General features: G+C 37.1%; 1 protein-coding gene across 7 annotated transcripts in view; it reads left to right on the forward strand.

Moving 5' to 3' along the window:
• MEI4 (meiotic double-stranded break formation protein 4) overlaps positions 1-26,282 on the forward strand; it is a 132,761-nt gene that overhangs the window by 60,976 nt on the left and 45,503 nt on the right. For all 7 annotated transcript variants that reach the window (XM_077174848.1, XM_077174846.1, XM_077174845.1 and 4 more), the window contains 2 exons: positions 7,455-7,703; positions 19,089-19,648. In XM_077174848.1, the coding sequence (XP_077030963.1) occupies positions 7,455-7,703; positions 19,089-19,648 (809 nt within the window). The remainder of the gene's footprint in view (positions 1-7,454; positions 7,704-19,088; positions 19,649-26,282) is intronic.

The following is a 26,282-nucleotide window of genomic DNA, read 5'->3' on the forward strand; positions in this document are numbered from 1 at the left end:
TGAATAAACTAGTAATTGAGCTAAATTAATGTGTAAAAAAGTACTTGTCCATGGACTTGTCTGTGATTCCTTGGCAAGTCTCTTCAGTGGTTCGCTGTCTTTTACAACTTCCAGTGCTTCATAAGTTAATATTTAGTTGCTACATATTTAAATGTTATAGTTACATTAGTGTCTATACTATATGTAAGGATTCGTTATTTATTGTATGCTGTATGCTTTTTAGACTATGGATTCCTAGCAGTATTCCCTCTTTTCCTTGTCCTCTGTTACAAACATTTCCTTTCTTCTGAACAATCTCATCTTTCTTTCTGCCTATATGAAATTTCTGTAAGAAACCCAAACCCAAGGGTTTTAAAATACAGTGGGTGCATTCTGGAAGGTCACCTGAATGAATCACTATCACTGAAAGATACTGATCTTGTAGATTTGAAAACTTTTGGAAACTGAATTGTTCAGGTTAAGGCTTGAAGTGTGAAACTGAAAAGGAAATTATGGTGATATTTTGGTCACTATATTTTAACATGGGAAGAAGAGATATGCAAAATAGTCTTCGTATAAAACTCCAAACTCTTGATTATTGCCTTTTTTTGAACTCTGCTTTGAAATTCTGCATTCAAAAGCTAATACCATCATTGCAATAGGTAAAACTGGGGAGATAAAGGCTGCTTTCTTGTTGGAACTTGGCAGTACATAAAGGCTGGGATTGTTTTCCACAGTCCCTAATGCCAACTGTAAATTTACTCTTTATGTAATTATAATTAGCATTTATGAAACTTTGTTAAAGAATAAGGGTCTGAACTTCATGGTTTCATAAATTTCATCTCATAAAGCTCTAATGAAAAGTACATCCTCAGTTCCCAAACCAAATGGATTTACACCCAGCTGATGAAGTGAGCACCGTTCTGTTTTGGTAGCGGAAGAAATCTGTGCTGACATAAGAATAGATAAATTTACACCACTGAGTTATACTTTAATTTCTGAACAGCAGGTTTTATAGAATAAATTCCCTATTCTGGAAACACATTCTTGTCTTTAGTAGTCAGAATAGTAAAGAGAAAGATGGTAGTGGTACTGTGTGCCAGATTGACTATATATTGTTGTGAGTGACACATCAAAAAATTTTCCTCCTGTTGGAGGAGGAAAAAGAGTGAAAAAGGAAGAAGTCTCAGCTTGTAGGGGGAATATATACACAATTTTAAACTACTGTAAAACTCAGGTTTAAATTATTGTTTCCAAATTATCTTGTTGAAGAGTGAGGCCCAGAAACTTTGAGGAGCCAAAACAATTTTTTATGCTTATATAATTCCAAACATACTTGAAGTTTCTCATGTCTTTAATTTGCACCTGCCTGCTATTTTGTGCATTGTAATATGTTTGCAAGGTTATTCTCACAAACATTTTTCCATGACTTCTGGGTTGTTTTTCTAGAAAGCTTTTTTTTTTCCCAGAGGTATCAAAAAGATCTGGAATTACAAACTTCTTTTAAGGGGTGATGCTCTCAGCCTTGCAAAATTTCTCTTGTTAGTTAGGTACCTTGAATAGGTCTTTGAAGGTCTCAGCTTTAGCTGCCTGTGGTGCACCAGCTCATCTCAGTGCAGTTGGCTGTCCACAGTACACGTGTGTGCATCTGATGTAGTCATCTTAACACTCTTTGTAGTCTGTGGGGGGAAACAAATGTTTCTGAGTCATGACTTTACCACAAAATGTACAAATGACTTGGCTTATTTTTAACATTAGAAATCTCTGTTTCTGCCCATTGATGATAAAAGAAGTCCAGACAGCTATCTCAGTTGTGGCCACCTAAACTGTAGGTTTCTGTAGTTAAGAGGAGGTAAATCCTACGTCAGAAACGTTACTGAAATCCTGAGGGATTATGTTTGCTTATGTTCTTAAATTCTCTGAAATGGTTATAATTGGGGAACATTAGTAAGTTCTAAAATGTTTTTTTCAACTCATTCATGTTACTTGGATTTGGAGAATTTATAACATTTGATTTCAGAAGCTAAAATTATTTAAAAGTTAGAGTTTGAAGAAATAAATCATGCTACATCTAAGTTTCCTTGTGCTTTTGACATAAAGTATTTTTAATATTTATTATTTTTATTATTGTTTTACCATTTTGAGTTCATTTGAAAAAAATATGCTGGAGTTATGTTAGGTTTGCTGTAGGAAGAGCAAGTTCTTCCCTCATTATGTCCACCTTACATATCTTTGTATATTTGAGCATAGGTTGTTTAAAGATGACACCATGGAGTAGCCTTGGTTTAATACACATTTCTACAATAAACGCTGTGTAATTGGAGGCATACTTCAGTTCATCTTGATTGTGTAGCTGTCCCATTATCATTGTTTATAATATACACAAATGTCATTTTGTTAGGCATATCAATTCAATCAAGTTTATTTTATTGTTGCTTAATGTTGTGGCCGTATGTCTCTGAGCTCAGCCCAGTTCCACTACAGCAATTGCAGCATTTTGTGCTCCATCATAATGAGTCAATATCTTGGTTTCTATTGTATAAAGTAGATGAGGTTACAAAGATGTGGGTAATTTTTTCACCTTTATTTACACTGTGTAATTGACAGACTAGTTAAAGTAAAATGATAGTAACAAAACAGTTTTTCCTTAAATGTTTGTACCTTTAAGGACAGACCATACTCTTAAATTTAGAAGGAAAAGCTTTTTTTTTTTTTTTTTTTTTTTAATGTTTAGGGCTGTCTGAAGATTCTTAGCTGTGTAGTAGTGGTGTACAGCAATTTGTTTCTGTCCTGACAAATCCTCTTATTTTTAAATAAAAATTTCACTTGTGGAGAAAACCGAGCTCTGGAATGGCCTGGAAGTTATATGAATTACAGTCTATTCTGTATCTTATGCTATTAATTTTTGAAATTATTTTTTTAATTCATACGATAGTGGTCTGAATAACAAAAGAGTGTCTTGACTTAATCAATAAGGTTTTGTCTATGACATTTGCAGCAGTTTCCTCCATTATTAGCCATGAATTTCATGGCCAAATTTGGAAATCACACCTAAGGTCTATAATTCTTTGACAGTACTGATAATTACTCCAGTGTTAAATTATTCCAAGCGAATTTAGGTTTGGGGTTTGGTTCGAGGTACCCTATAATTTTAAATCATAGCATAACTCAGCTAGCTTCCCCCCATTTCTCTGTGATTTGCCCATTTCCAAGGTCAGTGAGAACTGACCTATGTGCCACTCAGAAAAGTAAAGTATATAAAGTTCACCTCCTTTACCCATAAACATCCCTGAAAGACTTCTTAAAACCTCTGCAGGTGAGGATTCACCTTCTTCTGCAAATGGCTGATTCTTTGAGTCGTTAACCCTTAACACTTCAATCTCTCCATATGAGCTGCTGCATCAGATGCACCTGGAAAACTGCACTGGCAGATTGGTGGATTAGGGTAGTGCTTAGGAATCAGATTTATCCTGGTTCTTTCTGTTATCCTGTTTCCTGCTTATATCAGAGGTCTTCAATGGATCTTGCACCCCATGTCAGTTCCCCTTGGTTATGTTACACAGAGCTGTGTGGGACGGTTCATCACTTTTTTTGTAATTATTTCAGCAGGTGAATAATTGCTCAGCAGCCTTCCATGGCTAGGATCTCAGCAGGTCTTTGGGTTCTCAGTACCCTCTCTCTGCACGAGAGCTGGAAGCATGGAATGTCATTCTTGTGTTGGAAATCTGTAGACTTAGCCCTGTTCAACAGTGTTGTTAATCCATCGTGTCCTCTGAGTGGTCTTTCAGTATCAGTTTGTGGATTAAGGGGTTTGCATAGGGAACCTGTCACCAGGTGGTATCTGTTGTTAGGGTGCTGAGCCTTGCTTCCAGCAGAGTTTGCAAGGGATTACTGGTTCTCTCCTTAACACTGAGTAATCACAGGAATGGAGCTTTGGATAATTCTTGAACCTTTCTCTTTCTCTTTACGTCAGAGATATTTTGGCATTAGCACCTGGAATTAGACAGGGACTCCGTTCTGCTCTTGGTCGGGTACTGTTCTCAGACAAGGAAACTCTTTGGTCTGGTTCTAAAACTTTTTTCTGCCTAACCAGTGGTGTAATTTCTGTGCTGATAGGAGCAAAAACATTATTGATAAAACTCTGTAGCTGCCAATATGCTTTCAGTGGAATATATTTAGTGGTTCGGCACTTCCTGAGAGCAACAGATTGCTGTGCAATTTTTGCTAATGCACAGTTGGCCTGCATCACCATATTTCTAATAGTGTCATCCGGTGTGTTTTTTTCTAGAAGACTTACATAGTAGTTTCTGAGAGAGCAGTTGTCCCTTTAGGGGAATGGTGAAAAACCTCAATCAACTCTTAGAACTTCTGCTTTTTGATACACAAACTTCTCTTTTCCTAATCAGAAAAGAAATAAAGAGACATGGTGATAGTGTCAGTAACAGAAAGCAAGTGAAAGAGCTGTTTATTCTCCATAAAATCTTTAAGAAATCCATTCTTTCTCAAAATACATCCAGGAATATTGCTATTTGTCATTAATTATCTGATTTTAAACTAGAGATTTTGGATCCAACAGAATGACTTCTCCAAAAACTATGCTGTGACTTGTTCCTAAGAAGAACCAGCTGTGTTCTGTGATCTGTCGTGCTGGTGGGGTTTTTTTCTAATGACATCTTTACAAGTAATTTTTCCAGAAAAGTAGTGACTTTTTTCCTCCAAAGTAAGAATATCTCCCTAAATTCAGTGTAAGGCACTCCTACTGCAGAAGTGACTCTGTATAAGATGTTAAAGAGGAAAAGGCCTCCCTCAAACTCCAAATTAATTCATTAATTAAATGTATGTCTTAAGTGTTAAGGTGGAATGCTCTTTAAGATTCTCAAAGCAAAATCAGGTAATGGTTTATGTTGTTTATCTGACTTACTAGGGATACATCTACTTTAGAAAAAATCATTTTAGAATGTTGCAGTTGAAAGATCCTTTTACTTACCTCCATTGTACCATTACCTTGTGCACTAAGGTTTTTGTTATGCTTGAAACACAGTAGTCACTTTCCAGATAAAATGAAAAAGTGACTCTCTTTCTTTTGGTAATGGGTGGTCAAAAAATGCTACCAAAGTAGCATTTCATACTGGTAGCATAGTGGTAATATGTCAATGGTCAGACAGCAAACTTTGTATTTTCTTTGTATTTTCTTTGTAATAGTATGTCCTGTAAGTAGAAATAGAATGCAATAAATAATGTATTGGTGGTGGCTCTGATGATAAAAGGCACCTGAGCATTCATGAAATGCTGGCACAAATACCACTTCCCAGTCCATAATGGAATGTTGGTCATTTTGCAACTTCTGTGAATGTAATTTAAAGGAGAAGACTTATATTGGCAAAGCATGTTATGAAGCAGAAAGTAAATATGTGTTTGTCCTTAAAAGGAAGATGAATCAGAAAGCTTTGGCAGAGTGGTCTCTGGAGGCACCAAAATGTTAAATGGGCAGTGTAAGACATTTTTCTGCCTACCCTAATTTATCATTCTGCTCTGCACAGGGACTTGGTAAGAATGGAGCTTGACAGACCCCGTTTGAGTAACATCTGGGTGAAATTGCTATTGATGAGATAATCTGGGAAGCACCTTCAGATTCAAAGCCAAATATTTTAGATACCTTATTGTTACTATTTAATCTTCTTTCAGTGTGGTTCCACATATTTCATTTTATTCACAGCTTTGAAGGCAGTTCAATTACTTGCATGCTTTTGTATTTGTAAACATTTCCTTTCATGTATAGGGCAAGCAAGAGTCTTATACCAGTTTGCTGTCCCAGAGGTGCTAATCCTTTGAGTTTGAGAGAATCACCTTCTGCTTTTCACTGAAGTTCTAGATATGAATTGAAAAGTTGTATGAAAAAAATTTTCTTTACCAGAAATTTTGCAAAAGTACCATTTAATGTATAACTGCTTTAAGTAAGGGATATATATAGTATAGTTCAGTTTCTAAATGCTTACTATTTAATTAGTTTAAGAATGCATTGGTGGCTTAGATTGGGTGATTTTGCCCTGACACATGACAGAAATTGAGTATTTCAGGTGGAGAAGAGTAGCCTAAAGTATAGCAGTAGGTAAATCGATCCCAAGGAATGTTTGCACTCTTGTCCTTTGTGCTCTGTACTATGTAAAGTCTTAACTGGCTGCTGTGTCTGAATGGACAGGGTGCAAGGAGTACCCAGGAATTCTTTGTGCATTTCAGAAGTATTTGAAAGGTAAAAAAAACCATAAAAAACAGTGCCTTCTGTAAGTGTCCCTGATGGATAAATGCATATATGATGATTTATGACTTACTATCTGAAGTCGAGTACAACCAGAGGAAGAAATTAGCTTAGTGATAGCAGATGATCTGGTGAAAGGATGACCTAAAATACCTTTTTCAAACCTTTACTGTGACTATTTCAGAGCTGATCAACACAACTTATTAGTGCTTAACCTGCAGCTTTGATGGATAACAAGAAAAAACCAGCCTTGTGAAAAAATTGTAGATGTCAAGGATAGGGCAAAAGTGTAGGAAGTGATTTTTTTTTCTTAAATTATTATTTTTGGAGTGATATTTTTTGAGGAAAAGAATACATCAAACAACTGAATGAAAATGGTGTGGAATTAGGAAAAAAAAAGTAACTTTGCTAATTAGATAGGCTGGTTGATATTAGTTGGTTGTAATTTAATTTTTTTCCTTCTCTGCTCCTAGGCCCTGTGCTGTTGTACATGATGTAATCATCTATTTAAATATTTTATTTCTCTGACTCTTTTAATACCTTTTGCCCCATTCTCACTGTTTGTAACAAAGCTTATAAAACTGTCTTCTTCACTTACTAGCCACTTGCATCCCTTTGATGCTGTCTACTTAGCCCTCTGCAGGCTTGAGGCTTAATGTGGACTTAAAACTACAAGGGCACCAATACCAGGTGTCCAAAACCAGACACAACCTCAAAGTTTTATGTTTTGAGCACTGAGGCCTTCTGGTACACTTTCAAGAAATTACATGTATTTTATTTAAGTATAAATAACCCCAAATGAATTCTTCTGTCATGGGTTCTTCTGTCATGTCAGAATTCTTTTGAGGGGGAGGGAGTATCAGGGTGGGTTTTTTGGGGTTAGTATTTTTACTTTCTTCATCCTTGCTTTAGTGGAGATAACATTTGCATTAAAATTATGCTAGGATAAGCCTATTTGAAGTGCTTACTATTTCTACAGTTATTCTCTGACATTGGCTGAATTTTATTTTTATAGCTGACTGCAGCTCATGTATGTTCTGTTCTCACATTGTGCACAGATGCTTGTATTTCTGTTCTTGATGATTTAGGAATGCACTAGAAATTAAAGAATTGGCCTCACTGTTGAACAGTCTTCAAAGCCAAGAAAATATTTTGTGTCATTTCCTTAATGGAGTCATAGTGAAGTAACCTTTTTTTTTCTGTTTTTCTAATGCAATAGAAATCAAAGGCGGAAGAGAAAATCAGATTTCATATTTGAAAATATCAAAACTAGCATTGGCTTTTGCAATTATCCACTCAAAACCACCAGGGAAGTGTTCCAAAGAATACACAGAGCACCTTGCCAGAACTGTATCTGAACAAGATTTTGGATGGAAATGGAAAGTGGAAGTGCTGGAAACTGAAGTTCTTCGATTACGACAGGAGCTTCTTTTGAACAGGATCTCTCCAAGATTCTGCTTGGAAAATAGTAAGTTCCTCAAATAATTTCTGGCTATGTTGCAATAGCAAGGAACCAAACAGCTTTCATCTTGCCTGTACCATTTCTTGTACCTAGATGTGGGAGTCTTCAGTGTACAGTTTTTTATTTTTCCCAAAGTTTTGAGGTAGTGGAACACTTAATTTATTTGTAGGGATTGTGCTTGAGAATTTGATGCTCATGCAGAATTTATATATTTAAACCTCAGAATCAATGTGTATTATACAAAATAATTGCAGCCAAAAATTGTCAATACACAATCTTACTCTATAACCTTGGAAACACTTGTTTGTAATACTAGTTTGTATTTACATTTGGATCATGTCTTAAAAACGTGTTGCATATTTTTAACCACCCTACAGATTTTAAAATCAGAATTTAAGCCTAAAGTGTTGGAAGCACTAATCTTTAATATGTGTAACAGGAGCATAGGGCAGGCCAAGGGACTGCATGTCTGTTGTTTCTGAAAGTGTACTGAGACTGTGGATATGGTGAACGTTTTTTATGGCATATGATAAAATATTGTGAGTCTGATATTATTGGATTCAGGAAAGCTTTTAGTCAAAGAAGAGTAAAAAAAACCAAAAAGATGCTCTCAAACAGCACTGTTTCTCTGACTTTTGATGAGTAGTAAGTCATGCTCAGTTCAAGATATCATTGGCACTGTGTGAGCTTGGAAATCAGGCAGTGGAGGATTTCTGCAGGCTCTGGGAAGATACTTTCCTGGGAGATGAGGTCAAAAACACTCTGGGCTGAAGGAGAGAGAAAGTTCACTGCTGAGGGCATCTCTAAAATAAAACTGTATAGCTAATTGCTTTATGACTTGAGATTTTTAAAAGGTTCCCTGGTGGAAAACTTGATGAGGCTTTACCATACTGCTTTTGTACTGAAACAGTAGCATGTTTATTGCCATGCCTAAAGAGTTCCAATTTGTAATGTTGACTGATGGAGAGATCATTAGACTTCAGCTAGAAACTCTAATGGTTTATGTATTTAATTAGTATAATAGACCTTTCTCTACAGAGCAGTGATTTAATGACTATTCTTACTTTTTTATTGTCTGAGTGTCTGTTTTCTGCAACCTATTGCAAACATGACATTTAAGACTAAAAGTAGTTTTTAAATTCAGTTTCCAACAGGTGTCTTACGTTTTGAAGAACTGGCTGCGTATTGTCGGGAGAAATTTATAAACATCTAATGTCTGGAGAGGCTATTCTAATTTTAGATTAAGCAGAACACAGAAAACACTACCAATTAGCAAAACATAGCAAACAAGATCAATTCACTTGCAATTTCTGTGTTCTAAGTCTAATTTTTGAAAGATTCCCTAAACTCTAAATTTTAATTTTGAGATAGGCAGAGAAAACTGTCCCTGGCAGATAACACCTCTTGCAAAGGATATTAATTTTCATTACCCTAGTGACACTGAAGTTTGTTCACAGACTTAAAATGTGATCATCTTTTCTAATTTTAGATGTCATACACCCGCACTGTTTCTGCTGAGTGTGCATTCATGATTACAGTTCCACTGGAGAAAAATGCTCAGTCTTGCTTTTGAGTAAAGAAATATTGTTACTGGTACCTGATGGAATATCTGTTGGTGAGATCTATTCACTTCTTGGGAGGGCAAGTTGATGATATATGTTAGTAGTAGAGCATCTGTGGTTGACATGTATGGGAAGATGGTCATAGAAACAAGGCCTACCTGAAATAGGGGCCACTACACCACTGACATCTTCTGCCCCAAGATAAAAAAAAACACCTTTCTTGTGTGTTGTGTGCCAGTTTTGAGATTTTTCAAGCCTGTGGTGAATAGAAGCTAAAGGGTAGCAACTGCTGAGATACAAAGTCACCAGGAGGCTAAATCTAAGTAAGCGGATAAAGTGGTAATAAGTGGTGTTTCATCCTTTCTAGTGAAACTACTATAGACCCATCAAGCCATCTTTATGGTTTCCCAGGTTTACCACCTGATATCACACCAGAAGTATGCTCTTTAGGGCTGAGGATGATTACTAAGACTGCTCTTAGCACCAAGTAATCTGCAGCCATGAATCCTTTTCCTCCTCCACTCATTCCTCTAGCCTCATTTCTGGAGTTGGTTTTCTGCTTAAAATAATGCAGCCTCATAAAAATATTTCAAACCCCCAGCCTTTCTATGGCTTTCTTCTGTTTTGATTAATGACTTTAGACACAGGAATAGTTGGATTTCACAAAATCCACCACCAGAAAATCTCATGTAGTGAGGATAAGACTGCATTTGTTCCTGCTGGTGCCTCTTGAGAATTGAAGAGTTTGAGTCCTTCAGACAGGGTTCACTTTGCAGCTGTATGTTCTCTGCTTTGCATCCCAGATGTGAGAGCTTTCCTCTCCCACCTGCTGTTTGTAATAATAGCAGTAGGTCTTTCAGAGACTTCAGGAATGATTAGAAACTGTCCATGGAGTTTTATTTCCCTGATGTGAAAAATTTGTGAGCTGTTTTCCCCCTTCACATACAGTTGAACACAGTACGGATTTGCTAATACATGAAGGATAAAGAACAGAAAATCCATTTTTAAAAGAAATGATGCCTAAATTTCTTTGTTCCACCTGAAGAGTTCTTTGTCCTCAGAGACACTAAAAAAGTTGTGGGTTCCTAACTTAGGGGGAGAAGCATGCTTTGCTGCAAGTAAACTACTTGGTGGTATGAGTTCTTACAGATTAATGTGCTTTTTATGGAACTGTTGAGTATTCACTGACTGTGCTGTGTCTGAAAGGTCCTTATTTGACTTACTGTTCAGTTATCTTTCTGAATACAAGACTCTCTTCCTTGGTGGTGCTTTTGGCTTTATGTCAATCATATGTGGAGAAGGAGAAGCAAATATTTTTGCAATTATCTGTTATTTTTCACCTTGACAGTATTGTCCTGACAGCTAAGTCCATGGGTAGGAAAAAAGTCAAATCTCATGTTAAATCAAAGTTTCATGCCTTTCTTTGATTTAGATAAAAATTTCATAGAAAGGAGGATAGAAAATTCTTGATTAATTTCAAGAATAAGCATTGAAAGTATTTGAGCATTCTGTTGTCACTTAGCTTTGGAGCAACAAGAAAAGATAAAGGTTCTTACAAAGCATTGATGAATTGATAGGTTCATGGATTGAAGCACCTGTCCTCTAAGACAAATTCCTTCACTCTTATCAGTTCATAAAATCAATGATCATATTGTTTCTTGGCAGGCTGTGTTAAAGAGCTCTGAGAAGCCTGCAGCTGTTACTCCAGACCAAGAAGCCATAAATGCAGTATTCTGCCCTTTTTTTGCCAAGCATGTATTTTAGGAATGACAATTTAGAGGATAGATGTTTATTACCTTGGTTGCTTCCAGCTGATACTCTTGAAGGTTCCAAATCGATTATCCAGGGTTTATGTTTAACAAAACTTGTCTCAAGTATGTGTTCCCTCTTCCTTAGTTTCACCTTCAAAATTGGTTCAAGTTAGTCCCTTCTAATGCAGTGGGTAGGAATTTACTGAACTGCTTGCTCCTCTAATTAAAATTAAAACCAGATTCTCTCCACCCTGTACCTTTTCAGAATTGGATTACTCTTCCTTTTATTGGTCATTTACAGTGGAACTTGTTCTGCCATGCCCTGGAGTTCCCTCCCATTTTTAGCCTCCACAGTAGCACACAAGCCAGTCACCCTACCACAGTGTGTCTGTGTTTAGGGAAATGCTGACCTCTGAGTCACACTGTGATTAACCTGAATGTCTGATTTTTAACTGTATCCTGGGGCTGTTTCACCTTTCAGGATACTGTCCTCTAAATCCTATTCCATGTCAAAGAAGCAACTTGGATCTCTTTTGGGAATAATAGCCTGAGAAAACAAGAATTTTTAATCTCCTGCTTCACTCCTTAACTTGATATGTTTCTTGAGGCATTTAGTTGTACATGTGGAAAAAGGGAACAACTTCTTTTGTACGTTTGTATGAATGAAGACACTTAGGTCTCATTTCTTCTCACTGGGAGCTTTATAGAACTGGAACTAGCCAGTTCAACAGCTGAAATAAAACTGATGATAAGCATTACATAGCTACAGTTTACCAGCGGCCTTGCTTTGGGCCACAGAATTCACCCTTCCCTTCCCTTTCCACTTCCCTGTAAGTAATGGCTTGGGAATTTCTTGCTCTAGAGAGGCAGAAACTCTGGGTGCTCACATTGCACCCCAGGATTTCCCTGGAAAGCAGAGACAGGATCAGGTACATCCTGCTTTAATGATGTCAAGAAAAATGATGGCCAGTCCAAATATTTTCTGAATAATTGGATTTCAAACTTTTGAAAGGGCAAAGCTCTCCATCATAACTTAAGTAATATAGCTTATGATGTTTTCTCTGCCTCCTTACATTAAAAGGAGTGGTGAGAGAACATAATTGATAATAGATTTTTTAAGCTCATTTTCAAAGAGAAACCAATCAGATGAATTCAGAAAGGTCAGACCAAAACCTGAAGATTTCCTCAGTGGGTATGTTATCTGCAGCCTCATAAAGGAGTCTCCCTTGTTATGGGGTTAACAGCAGTCTGCATCTGACTGAATAGTAATGATACAAACACATTAGTCTATTAGGGGAAATTCTTTCCGTCCCCAGAAGATAGATGAAATGGTGTGAAATGTTCACATATGTTGTAAATAGCACTTAGCAACAATTTTAGTTCCTATGACATGGTACTAAGGTCAAGGACTACAGACTAGAATTTCCAAGTCATCATGGTATGTTTAAGGAAAAGCTATTTTTTCATGTTGGCATGTTTAAATGTGCTGCTGTTACAGATTGCTGTGTCCTGTCATCACTTTCCTCTGCTGGTATTTGGAAGGAGTACAAAAGCACGGCAATTGCAGAGGAGCTGTCAGCCTCTGAGGGGTATCTTTTACTTCTTGCTTTTTCTATCTTCCTTTTTCTAAGGTCAGAGTATTCTCCATTGGGCAACACTCAACTCTTAATTTGATGTTGCCATGGAAAACAGTTCTGATTATTTTTTCAGGTGCTTTAGGGATCTGATGTTTCTGCATGAAGACATTCTACCTCCCTATTTCTTGCTTCCCCATCCCCCCAGATAAAAATAGGTGTCTTTCTCTTCATTAGATCCATAAGGGCAGCCCAGTGTGTCATCTCAACACTTTTTCTCTAAGGCTTAGGGGTGTCACACAAACAGTACTTCAGAAATGTAATTTGACATCTTAAGTGTGCTGGTGTACTCCCATGCATCTACCAGTGGTAATAATGCAAGTAGGCAGCATGGCAAGGAATGTCTCACAACCTAAGAAGTATTTTATGTTTTTATGAGGAGAACAAAGAACTGAAAGCAGATCTGTGAGATGGCAAAAATGAAGTTAAATTGTGTTTAGCACAGATTTATAGGAATATGGCTCTTGGAATATGATGATGAGATAAATCTGTTCTCCATAATTGTATTGACACAATGGGGAACTTCATGAAAGCTGAGGCCTTTTCAGGATAATTAAATAAGTTAATTTGCAATCTGTAAAAAGCACCAGCTGGAGTGTAATGATTCATTGAAATCTCAGAGTACTGCTCCTCCCATGGATAACAGGTCTGTTTTGGTTGTGGAAACTTTCTCCCTTTGAAAGCAGGTGCTGCCTGTCTTATCTGATGGCATTGCTACAGCTGTTCTAAGCACATAATTGGGGCAAAAGGACCCAAGAAACATCCTGGTCTTTCCAGATTTCTGTGTAAGTAAGGCATTCAGAGGCAAAACCAACCCAATTTTTCCCACAAGAGAGAGGGTTTGTTATTATTTTATTAATTCATTATAAGATGTGTAGTGATTATTAGGAATAAGATTCATAAAAACAAGTGGGATTTATAGTTTAGTGTAGATTATCTTCTTTTCTTCTGGGTAACAGAACAATAGTTTTGGGGAAAACTGAATGTATATGGTAAAAACAGATTAAGAAGTGGCAATTAGGATTCTTTTGCCTTTAAGTCTACTGTGGAAAGCTAAGAATCAGTCAATTTTTTTCCTGGAAATACAGAATCAGAGAATGGTGGAGGTTGGATGGGGCTACTGAAGATCATCTTGTCCAAGCCTCTTGTCAAGCATGGTCATCTAGAGCCAGTTGTGCAGGACTGTGTCCAGACATTTTCTAAGTATCTCTGAGAGTGGAGATTTCACAACCCTTTTGGACAACCTTAACCCAACTCAAACTTGGAATCTAGTTCCTCAAGCAGATCTTTGTTTGTGTCCTTCTGGATATATAGACAGAAAAGCCAGGCATTTATACCATGTTGTATTCAAGAACATGAATACAACGTGGGTTGTTGACTTCCTTAAGAAGTCAGCTAAGTGTACCTACCTGTATTTTTAGGTAGGTACACTTTAGCTGACTTCTTAAGGAGTCCACCTCATTTTAGCCCCCATCTCACTAAGTTGCATCCAGATCATTGCAGTCTTCATAGGCTGCTATTTCCTGTCTCTTAGCAAAGCTCAGTTTGTTTCATAATGCAGAGCATTTTTAATAAGACATAATGCTTACAGTTTAGTACTACCAGTTCAGTCAGGTAGTCTAGAGATAACATTAATTCATTTAATATTTTGAAATATCCCCTGTCTGGCTTAGAACTCACATTTCAGTCACATCATTGAGATGGTCAATATTGTAAAGCTTGTCAGATCATTTGTTGTTGAAGCTGCTTGGTGAGCATTAACTGACCCAAATCTGTATATTTGTCACCTGAATATTTACCCTTTCATATCTTTACTGCAAGTTTGCTTTGTTTGACTCAAACTACGGAAGATTTGTGCTGTCATCTACAGAGATCCCTTAAAAATGAATGTTTATATCCTCAAAATCCTTCTCAGTTCTTACTGAATTCTAAACATTTAGGTGCCTTATGTGAGCAAAATCCCTAACAAATTGAAGTATATGCTTCTAAGCCTTTAGAGAAGCACTTAAATCCTAGCATCGAACAATTTAAGAATTTTAGATACTCAGTTCTATATTCATTTCTGTGAAATTATCCCTAAATGGGATAAACTATGTCAGCATCCACCTTTAGCATTAAAAAGCATAAAAAAGCACTTTCCATTCAAACGAAGGACCTTTCTTGTCCAAGTCAGTTAGAAAAAAACCCCATGGAGATGCAGAAGCAAAGTGTGGGATACAAGGCTTCTAAGACTTCTTCTTTGGACAATTCTAATAATATCTTATAATAATATTTTGGAATTATTATTATGGAATAATGAAAATAGAAGTTTGGCTTGGTTCCAATGGGGTGCTAAACACATAAGAGTTCATGACAAAGGGAGAGTTGTTTTTTTCCTCAACCAGTCAGCTTAGTTAGTAATGAAAACAGCGGAATAGAGGCAGAGTTACACATGAAAGAAAGGCAAAGAAAATGTATGGGTTTTTAAATAAGAGAATAAACTTGATTCATTGTTCATGGAAAGTGCACTTCAAACAAACTGATCAATGAAAATTAAATGAAGAATAACAGAGCTCTAAAAATGTAGATGTGGGCATAATTTCCCTTATGTTTTCATTTCCTTTTAGAGCTTATTGACTGAACACCTACTTGGAAAGCAGAATGCTATTAATGTCTCATTTTTAGTTGTCTCTTGTTTTTTCTTTTAGAAGTAGAACTGAGAGTATCAACTATAACTGAGTTTTAAGAGAACTTTACATGTCTGATGTAAGTGGTTTTGATTTTCAAGTGATAATCCGTGTGGCTGCTCATGAAATGAGGGAATATAAACAACATCTAATGCTTGAAACGGCAGTAATTTTCTCTTTGCAGAATTCAGACCACATCTTCGCTTTGCTTCTCACCTCTGCCACCTTCAAGCCACTTTTCTGTTGTCATCTTACTGCAGGCATTCCATACTGTTGTCTCCTTATTGCAAAAGTTTCACACCTTCTTGATATTTTCTTGTGGGGCAGCTCTTCAGAGCACTGCCTCTTTCTTCACAAAGTAGCCAACTGACTCCAGCTCAATTCTTAACCAGCCAACCCAATCTTTTATAGCATTCTTCTTCCCATTGATTACAGCTGTGGCCTGGTAAAGTCAGGCCTCTTCCTATCTTTAATAATTGGCCCAGCTGCAAGTCCTTAGGGGTAAGATTACTTTCTACACTATCTTTATTTTCTTATATTCTATCCCCCTACACTTTTCTGTTCTGCACTCCCTGGTGGTGGTGAAACTGCAAGGTAGATTATGTTTTTCAAAAGACTTGAAGATCATTTTACCATTTCACAGTAATTTCATCAGTTGAGGACCCTTCTTCCAGGTTTTAATTGTAGAACTACTTGTAGCATTTGGCCTTTCTCTTTCAAATGTTCTCCAGTCTGAGGCAGCCACCAGCAGAGTGTCTTAGGAAAGCATCTTCCACCACCCGAGCTCCTACTACACAGATCTTAAACCTGCTGCCTCTTCTACTCCCCACTGGGTAGTGAGAGAATGAATGTGGGAGATGGGATTGACTTTGGTGTTTTCTAGAGCTCTGCTTCCTTAGGACTAGCTGAAGGCTCCCTATTCTCTAATCATGGGGCTGGTTGCCATCTCACTGCCCTGATTAAAGCCTCTATTTTGTGGTCCCACTGCAGTATACAAGTTCTGAGTCCTAGTGCCAGCACACCCTGCTGACACACTGCAGTATGTAAGTCACTCCCTCATCCCTCGAGTGCCTTCTGATTTTCAGGTCATATTTTTTCTGCAGAAATGTGGATGTGTAGAGGGATGTGAGTTCTTCAGGCTTTGCACCACAAGGCTCTTTGTGGTACCATATCTTGCTATGTTTTTCAGGTCAGGAACTTAGTTTAGTAAGGAACTAAGGTACTAAATAGGAATTAAGAACTTAAATATTTCCTGAATTTGATGTGACAAATTTAAGGAGACTGTAAAATTGTTCACAACCAGATATTTCATTACTTATAGTGTTGTAAAATGTGGTCACTTTATCACACACACTACATTTTCATATTTCTTGTTCCAATACACTTAGAGTCAAATGTTCTTGAAATTAGTATTTAAAGATTCTTGTTAGTCTGAAGCAGGCTTAATGCCATTTCTGTTTTTTTTTTTTTTTGCTTGATAACCACATGGTGTGAACATCAAGACTGCTTTCTCATTTGAATAGTAGGTAAGTACAAACTAATGAGTTTAGCTTCTTTCAAGAAAAAAATTACAAGCTATTTCTAGACTTGTAGAGGGAAGTAATGAATATTTCCTGGTGCATTGTTATTTTTCTTTTACAACATAACTGCCACCTCCTCCCCAAATGACTGAATCATGTAAATTGCTTAACAATTTTAAGCATTTTGTATTATTCATTTAGCTGGAAATACACTGATATTGGGGACTTACTGTAATAGGGTTTTCTGGAAGCTCATCATGGAACAGGAGTTTGATATTGCAGTGACTAGGAACCTACCATAAATGAAATATTGTCTCCAAGTAGAAGGAGTGTTTCATTGAATACCCTACCTCTTTTATTTGGAAACATCTTAAGTTTGGTTTCTATGGATATTGGTGTACTATTCTTCCCTTTTTCTTCTCATTACTTCACCTTTCTTTCACCTCTTCAGTGTTTGGTTGTTTGGTTTTTTTTCTTTAACACATTCAGAAGAGAATCAGAAAACATACATATCGGGTTTTTGCACATACTTCTTGCTTTGCAGCCTCTGACATTAAATCCTCATGAGCAATTTTCATGTTATCCCATGGGATTGAGAACAGGAACAAAATAACCACATAGTGGAACTCACAGTAGATGGATTCCCTGGAAGGGCCTATTTTCGTTAAATGGCACCAAAAACCACTTTTCAATTTTTTTTCTTCTGAAATGTGTTTTGCTCAAAACCCAAGGGAGAGAGAACATGAAAGATGGATTCCTGTTCTTGTTAGTCAGACCATGGGAAGTGTGCTTTGCTTCTTTGCTTGCTTTCCAAGTTTAAAATGCTAGGCTGGTTTTAAATGTCCAGCTTTTCCTACCTTCTGGAAACAGCAGTTGATTTCCCTACAGTTAGCCCTTTCATTTTGAGTCAGTTGGTGCCAATACTGTGCAATTTCAAATATGTCCTAATGTTAAGGACATGAAACTCAATAATAAATAAATAAACCACATTTCCAGTTTTGATCTCGATAATAGTACTTGCATTGATACTGGTATGTTTTCAGAGACTTGATGGTCAGAATTCAATTTGAATAGGTGAATTTAATGAAGTCCATATTAAAATTTTTGAGTAGTTTTTTATTAACATACAGAATACTGTAGGTTGCTGCTTAGGAATGTTTTCTGTGTTAAAAATGCTTTTTTTAACTTGCTATTAAATATAACATCTATTTCCTGTGCGGCCAAACCATCTATAATTTGTTCTAATTAATTTAAGAGGAGTATGGTACTGCATGGGATCCTTGTGGAAAATGAACAGTGTAGTCAAGTTTTCCAAGACTGAGAAGGGAAGCAGGGCTGAGCCAGGAGTTGGTCAGATGGGGTTCAAGCTTTGCCTCGTGGCACTGAGATGTTTATGGGTGTTGGTCTTACACTTCACTTCTCTGGCTTGTTTTGACTGTAATCTTTTGGCATAGGTAGCATGTAGAACAGGTGTCTTTCGTCAGCTAGAGCTGAGATTATGTTGAGAGGCATTGCCTTAAATGTATTTAATGTGTGAAATGGGATGAAAGAGATTCTACAGTAGCATACAAAAGTAATTTATTGGTGTGAATGTACTGTATACTCTTATAATGTAGTTTATGTGTCTTTGAAGGAGATGGTTTGAGATAGGTGATGACTGAAGAAGCTTTTGATTCTCAGTGTTCCTCTTTGTTAAATAATGAAAAAATCAAACCTAATGTTCTGTTCAACTTTGACTGTTAGAATTTCCTACCTGACTGGGGAGAGAGAGTATACATAAAGCAGAATATTTTATTTGATGCAGTTATAGTAACAGACTTTCACTACCTTCTAAAAGCAGTCTGAGTTTTTGAGAATAAAAGCAGTGAAAATGTTTGGAGGACCAGAAATTTACAGGCATTTTCTTCCCTGGAAATTAATGGGAGTGTATATATTCACTTAAATTGTTTGTTTACTTAAATTATATATAGGAAAAATTAAAATTTCTGATAGTTTTAAACTTAAAATTACTGTTCATATTACTATAAGCATAAAACATCTTGTTCACAAATAGACATTAACTTTTGAATTTTTAACTTTCATTTAAAAATATCTTCTTCCACAGCTAAGTTCTAGTCATGGGAAGTTCTTGGGGAGCCAGCATATGCATGTATTACATGAATTTTGCATGGAAGCAAAAAGGAGAAAGTATATATGACCCTTTCAATAAGCATGTATCTAAGCATTGCACAAATGTAATTTTCATGTTTGCATTTCAGGAAAACAGGATACCTCTGCTGAAACTCTTCTGGGTCAGGAATCTATAAACCCTACAAGTTACTCGAGCCAGCTAGAAGACTCTGGATGTGATGTCTGTAATGACTCTGCATTTGATTCTTTAGGCATAGCTTCAGATTTTCACCAATCTGAGCATAATGTCAACACTTCTAAATATTGGTTGGAAAGATTTCCTCCCCTGAATCTTGGCCATACTAGCAAGGAGCAATCTCTGACTGCTCCAGTGCATTTTTTGCAACGTTTGCTTGAAATAAGAAAACTGTCAGAAAGAGGAGTTCTTCAAGCAGACTTCTCAGAGCTTGAGAATGATTCTTTCACCATATGCAATTCAGTGTCTCAGTTGCTTGATGGACTGACTTTTTTTTACAACAGTCCTGAATTCCCGGCTCCAGGTTTCCTTACTGAAGGGGTTTGTGTTTTGCTCAGTTTAATAACTGATACGAAATTATCAAATCATGTTTTGAAGAAGTGTTTCAAGAAGATAGAAGAATTTAAGAAAAATCTAATTCAGATTATTTTAAGAAATAGGAGTGTCAATAGGGTAAGTTTAAAAAATTCTTTCTTTCATATCCTTTCTTTCATATCCATTCTTCCATATACTGTAATATTCTCCTGGTTTTATGCACTCTTAAAATACCAGTTTGTCTTGTATTTTGAAGAGCACCAGAGATTTTTGTGATTTGTTTTTTTTGGCAATATGGATAATAAATCCTCTGAAGCACTTGAAAAAGTTCTTGCTCATGCATGAAAGAACTTCTAGCCTATTCCCAAGTACAAGACTTCTAAATAACTGATAAAAATGCAGTTTAAAGCAATTTTATAGATAGTATGCAGGAAAAACACATTGTTTCTCTTGCTATATGGAGATATACTGTAGATATTCATTCATATGTAATGAACTTCTTTCTTGAGCATCTAAATAAAATAGTTTGTTTGCTTCAGATATCCATCATTCTCTAGCTACTTGCAAATTTGTGTTTTAAAAATATATAAGCAAATGAATGAGGAGTTAAAAAATAATGTCCCCATCACAAACAACAAGTAGGACTGAATTGCATTTTGTTTGTATTGATTGGTGTATGTAAAAATCAACATGTATCGTCATGTTAATTTCCTCATTCAACTGAAATATCCCTGTCCTTCTTCACAAGATGCCCTATAGGTAGTGAATTCCATTGCTGTTTTAGGATTTTTAGTTTTTATTCTGGATTTTAGATTATCTTGGAACAGACATGATGGTTGTCTGTTTTTTGACACTTAGATTTACCAATTTAGTGTCCCCATGTAAGTAACTGTGCTACCAGAAGAGCAAATTATCTTATCCCTGTAACCTTTGGGCCTAAAGAATGTTTTCTGGGTACTAGGTCCCTATTCTAGGATAAATTCTAAAGTTGCCTCTCTCAAAATGAGAGCCTGGACATCTGATATGCCTATGGATGGATGTACCCATTTGTCTTAATTTAAAGTGAATCCAACTCACTGTGTATTCAGTGTTTACCCCAGAACATGAACATCAAATAAATATTGTCACCAAATTAAGAGGGGATTGGGTGAAAAGGATGTACCTGTATTTTGGTTAGGAAGCATTCAGACTGAAATTTCTAGGACTAGAGCTTTGTGTTTCTAGTACCAGAAACATTTCCACTTTAGTGTCTGCATGGTGTGAGACTCAGTTTTTAACTAGAGGTGTCCCTTGTCAGCGTTTTGAAAGGATATGACCATACATTCCATTTGTATGACATCAGGACTGGAGTTATACAGGTGTGACTCCTTTTGTGTGTGAGTGTGTGTGTGTGAGATCAATGGATTAAAAAAAAAAGTTTGAACAGTCCTTCATTAAGGACTTCTTTATAATTGATGATGTCCACTGTTTCCACCATTTCCCATCCTCTTCCTGAATGGGAAGTCGGTAAATAATTGAAATAAGTTTGTGTGGAAGAGCAACCCAGAGATTATCCAGAGACGGATTTTATGTTGATTGGAGGTATCTGGCAAAGTCTAAGTGAGAGGTGTCACATCTTAAATGGGAGAAAATACTCTGATAGATCAGGGGTGTTTCAGGCCCAAAAAGTATTTTTATGAATCATTCAGGAGAGACGGAGTACGTCCACATAATTTGAAAGTGGCATGTTTTCTCTGAACAACTTCACTAAAACAGATGGCTTTTTATGAGATGTGTTGTATCTTGCTTCCACCAAAATATTGACATAAGAGTCATTACTACTGGCAGCCATTACTTCAGTCAAACAGATCCAAAGAGTTTAAGAATTGTATAAATCAATTACTAAGGGGATAATCTTGGATTCTAATCTCCCAGATTAGAGGTTTGGTTTTCTTTAAACTGAATTGAAAATGGAAATAAATGTGTAGCATTCAGAATTAGTAGTGTAAATTGTATAACTAATCCTTCATGTGCTGTGTACCAGATATCTCCCAGGAACACTTTATACAGGTGATGATTGAAATATCACAATTATAAGTTTAAAAAAGAATTACCATTACTTACAAGGCTATCTTCTGGAAAGGGTCGCAAACTGTATGAATTTCAGTTCCAGGAAAATGCTTAAATCCCTCCAGCATAAAAATATTAAGAATTTTGTTGTATCTAACCTTACTGTCAGAAAGCATTTGTATAGACAGCCATGCAGCAATGTAGTATTTGACACAGCTTTCCCTTTATCATCCTCATCATTAAAACTGTCAGGATCTTGCAAGAAGGACAAAGGTCTGTGAGAAATACCTTCAAAAACCTCACCAAGAGAAGTGGCTGTGGATTACACTTAATTAATTAATTACATCTTCAAAAGCAATCTCAGAGCAAGTTAAACAACTTTAAATAATCTTTGAGAACTCGGAAAGGAGTCATTATCTCTACATTAGGTGTAAAGGAATAAAAACAGCAGAATTACTTTCTGTAACTCTGGAGTCCTATTTTTTGAAATGTTTCTAATTATAAAGCAGCATTGAAGCTGTAAGAACCAGCAAAGATGTTTATTCAGAAATTTTTTCCTGGATTCAGCTGCCTAAAGCTGCCTAAACTCTTGGATAGAGTCTGACCTGAAACTCCAAACTGACATAGGTATCAAAAGGAAAAAAAATAAAAAAGTCAGTCAATTAAGGTATGTGGCAGAAAATAAAAGGCAATTTTACGTAAAATATTCAATTATTTATATCAAAAAATTAAAAATAGCCTCTTGAATTTTCCTTTTTTAAATTTTTTCCCCCTCCATGTTTGGAGTGCAGCTCAGAAATATGCACACAGTTGTTAGACATACAATCTTTTGGAATAAACCTTCTGGAAATATTTCAAAAAGGGAGCCTCAAGTCACAGCTGCTCAGGGTGAAGCATGAATTTTCAGAGGTTCAACTGTCTGTGCAAGGCCTGACTTTGCACCTTCTGCTGTGGTGCAAAGCCCAGCAGAAGGTGCAAAGTTTTGCAGTTGTGCAGTTTTGCATCCCTGTATAGCTACCACAGAGAAGTTTTTGAGGATTCTGTGTCTAGCTCTGGTACAGATGAGCTGTTGCTTTCATGCAGCAAAATGTGTGACAGTCACTGCTGATCTGTGGTGCAAGTGCTTTGTTCATAATCAGTTTTTGAGTCCTCAGCACTGAGACCTTGGAGGTTTGTAGAGGTGTGTATCGCCTTGCAGTTTATAAGTTGTCCATTTGTGTTGAGTCACTCCACTGACACACACTGCTATGTCAGCAGAACCACTGTTGTATTTATGTAGGCTCCTTGAAAGTCCTGCTTTCAAGCAGACCTAAGTGTACTATAAAACTCTGTGAGATTGTATTCAGTTGGCAGAGCCACTGACTCTGGCTTTCAAATGGACTCTACCTGACAAAACATGGGAAAACATTTTGCATGGAAAACTCTAGCAGGAGCTATGGTATGTAATTTCAGCCCCAGTGGAGTAGAAACTTCAGAAAGGAAACATTGGAACATTGTTTTGTGCTTAATCTACCTGCTTGGGATTTGACAATGTCTGTCTTTGTCCACCTCTACAAGACACAGCAAAATGTACATTTCTCCTGCTCCTCATTGCAGCACTCACTCACTGGCACTGCAGTGTGCCTGTTGTGTTGATGTTTGTGTCTATTGTCCAGAATGTGTTCGAACAGGGGATCATTTCTCCTATATCAGAAGAATACAACAGTTGGAGGCACTGGGGATTCCCAACTCCCTGTGCTGTTTAGGGTAGCATATGTAGGATTGTGTTTTGTATATCTGGTGGAGGTTTTGGATGCAGAGCACTTCAGAGATAACATCCTGAAGCTTGCCTGGAGGCCTCCTGTGGTGAATCTGGGCTTGCTGTAGGTTCATAATATATGGAATTAGCTTTAAAAGTCAAATCCATCTGACAGAAATTAAGATGCTTTATATGTGTCATGTTTACATCTCTTGTCTATACAGCTGTGTGAAACTTCAAAACACTTATTATGAGGGAATCCAGAGTCTCCTTTATTACTTTGGAGATAGAAGAAAAATAGGTTTGTCTTTAGCCTCTTTTAGTGCCATTCAGTTGAGTTCAAAGCTGTCAGGGCCAAGTACATCACAGGATGCTGCATTATGTAGGATTTCTGTGGTGTGATCCTTAGTGGTGTCACAACAGTTTGTCAGCACTGTAGACAATTCAGTTCACTGGTTGTACTTCTTTTAGGTGCAGCTGATACTGTAATTCAGAGCTTGGTTAATGCATCTGTTACAGGCCAAAAGATCCTGGCCTTAGTCCTGGGTTTTTTACAGAGATCTGTGTGTGTTTCTTGGACCTCATGTTTTAAGGAGTTAACCAAAACACAAAGACAATACTTTTGGGATTCTAATGTTGAGCTTATTGGGCTCCTGTCCAACAAATACCTCATCTCTCTGGCCCATCTCACTCATAATGTCTTTCAAGCAAGACCTGGAAAGAAGAGAGATGTGTTTCAGTGGTCTGTTGTTTGCTTCTGCTCATGCTATGTTTAAAACATCAGTACTGACTTTGAAGATGATGTTAAGTCATGAATTGCCATTCCAGTCAAACAGCACACACATAAAAAAAGGTTATGTGATGCTTCCTTCCTTTTGTTTTTAAACTTTTTCAGAAATTGGCTGCCATTAGGGTAGTTGTTTTGAATTTACTAGCATTAACAGCATCTGGAGGGACACTGAGACATCAGCATAGTTTTAGGAACTTCTCATATCCTGTTTGGGACTTTACTACCCATTTTAATTTTTTTCTCATGTTTCACCTAAAAGCCTTTATGTAAAATTTTGCCGCTGCTCAAAATACTACTATTGATAACATTTAACAGAAAAGCAATTGCAGGAGTTCTGAGTAGTATTTTACTGCCTTTACTGGCTATTTATGTGAGAAAGAATTCACAATTCTTCATGAAAATAACAAGTTGAAAAGTAATACATTGAAAAGCAGAAAGAGAAATGTTTAAATCTCAGTGGCAATTATATAATGAAATGTATATGTGTGCTTGTGCAGTTTAAACAGCACACATTCATCAGAACCATGGTTTTGAATATTTTCTTATCTAGGATACAGTTTGTATGATTCATTAATGACTGAATTTTCCTGGAAGAGAGTCATCATAAACTTACTCTGATGCTTGAATACATGCAACAGTATGCATTTAATACATGCTGCAGTTAGTTGTGGTTGACAATAAACTTCCCCAACTGGGTATAGGTTTGCAGTATCTTTTGTCAGCCACAGCCAAGACAGGACTTAATTCGTTGGTTTGCAAGAGTCTTTCCTGCTTAGGGACAAATAAGATTTAGAACTAGTTATTCATGTCACTGGTGGTTTTCAAGTGTAAAATGAGCAGGCTTCAGTTTTCCTAATTAATTGAGTCCCAAGGGGAATACTGTGGATGCATTTTCATATGCCAAAAGATTTTACTTTTATAGGGGAAGAGCACTTCATTTGTATGAATATTAAAACATGTTGCCTGGATTTTGAGGTCTAGTAAGAGTCAATGCTTGAATCTCTTGATTATTGAATTAAATTTTCTCAGCAATCTGTTGTCCTTATGTAGAGTGTTAAGTCAAATGGTAATCAGAATCCATTGTTTTGAAAATTGCTACTGTCTAAAGCAATCACCAAACTGAGTGACCCTCATTTACTTCAGTAAAGTGGATCATAGAAGTAACATAGACAAGAATGAATGAAAGAAAATGTTGTCCATCTTCCCCTTTCAGCTAGCTTCAGCTGATGCAGATCATACACTAAAGCTACAATTATGGAAGAAATACAGAACAAAGTTAGCTTGTCCAGCAGATGCTGAGTGGGCTGAAGCTCCCCATCAGGACAAGAGCCTGTGAGCTTAATGCTTCTTGCAAAAAGACTAAGTCAATAGGCTCCCCTTGATCAGGGGCATGTAGTAAACCCCAGTCACAAGGTTCCCTTTGTTGCCTCAGTCTCTGATTCCTGCCTACAGGCTTTCAAGCTGCTTGTGGTTGTTCTTCTAAGACAAGTCTCCTCACTCAATCCAGCTCTTGATGCAGAGAGCAATCTCTCCACTTCTCCTTCCTCCCCTGTCTATTCTGAGCACTCTTTAGCCTTCAATAATCGTGCTCCAGTCATGGGATTTTTTCAGCTGAGCTTTAGTAATGGCAACAAGGTTGTAGCTTTCTAGCAGCACAGTGGCTTCCAGCTCCTCCAGTTTTTGCCCATGCTGTGTGCACTGGTGTAAAGGCACCTCAGCTGAGATGTCAGCAATGTCACCTTCCTAGAGAAACACCCATAAATTCCTTTGAGATGTTTGCCTCCCTGGTGTTTCCCTGTTGGCTTCTGTTACCTCAGGAGTCCTGGCTCATCTCCCTAAGACTGCAAGTGTGCTTCAGTGCAGCTAGCAAATTTCTGAATCAGCAGCAGAGGATCCTCACCAGCACCCCATGGCTCTAATCTTTGCATATCACCCCACAGCATGCCAGGGACAAGCCTGACAATGACAGCCCGCAGCAGTAGAGCCAACTGATGGTTCTACTGGAGAACATTAGGGTGAGAAGAGTGGAGAAAAGCATGAACAAGATTATGAAAGAGGGGAAATTTAGCCCAAATATTAAGAAGAAATTCTCTACTGTGAGGGCAGTAAGATGCTGAAACAGGTTGCCCTTAGAAGTTGTGGAGGTGCCAGGCCTGCCACTGTTCAAGGTCATGCTGGATAAGGCCTTGGGGAAC

Source organism: Agelaius phoeniceus, chromosome 3 (assembly GCF_051311805.1).
Source record: "Agelaius phoeniceus isolate bAgePho1 chromosome 3, bAgePho1.hap1, whole genome shotgun sequence".
Taxonomy (NCBI): domain Eukaryota; kingdom Metazoa; phylum Chordata; class Aves; order Passeriformes; family Icteridae; genus Agelaius; species Agelaius phoeniceus.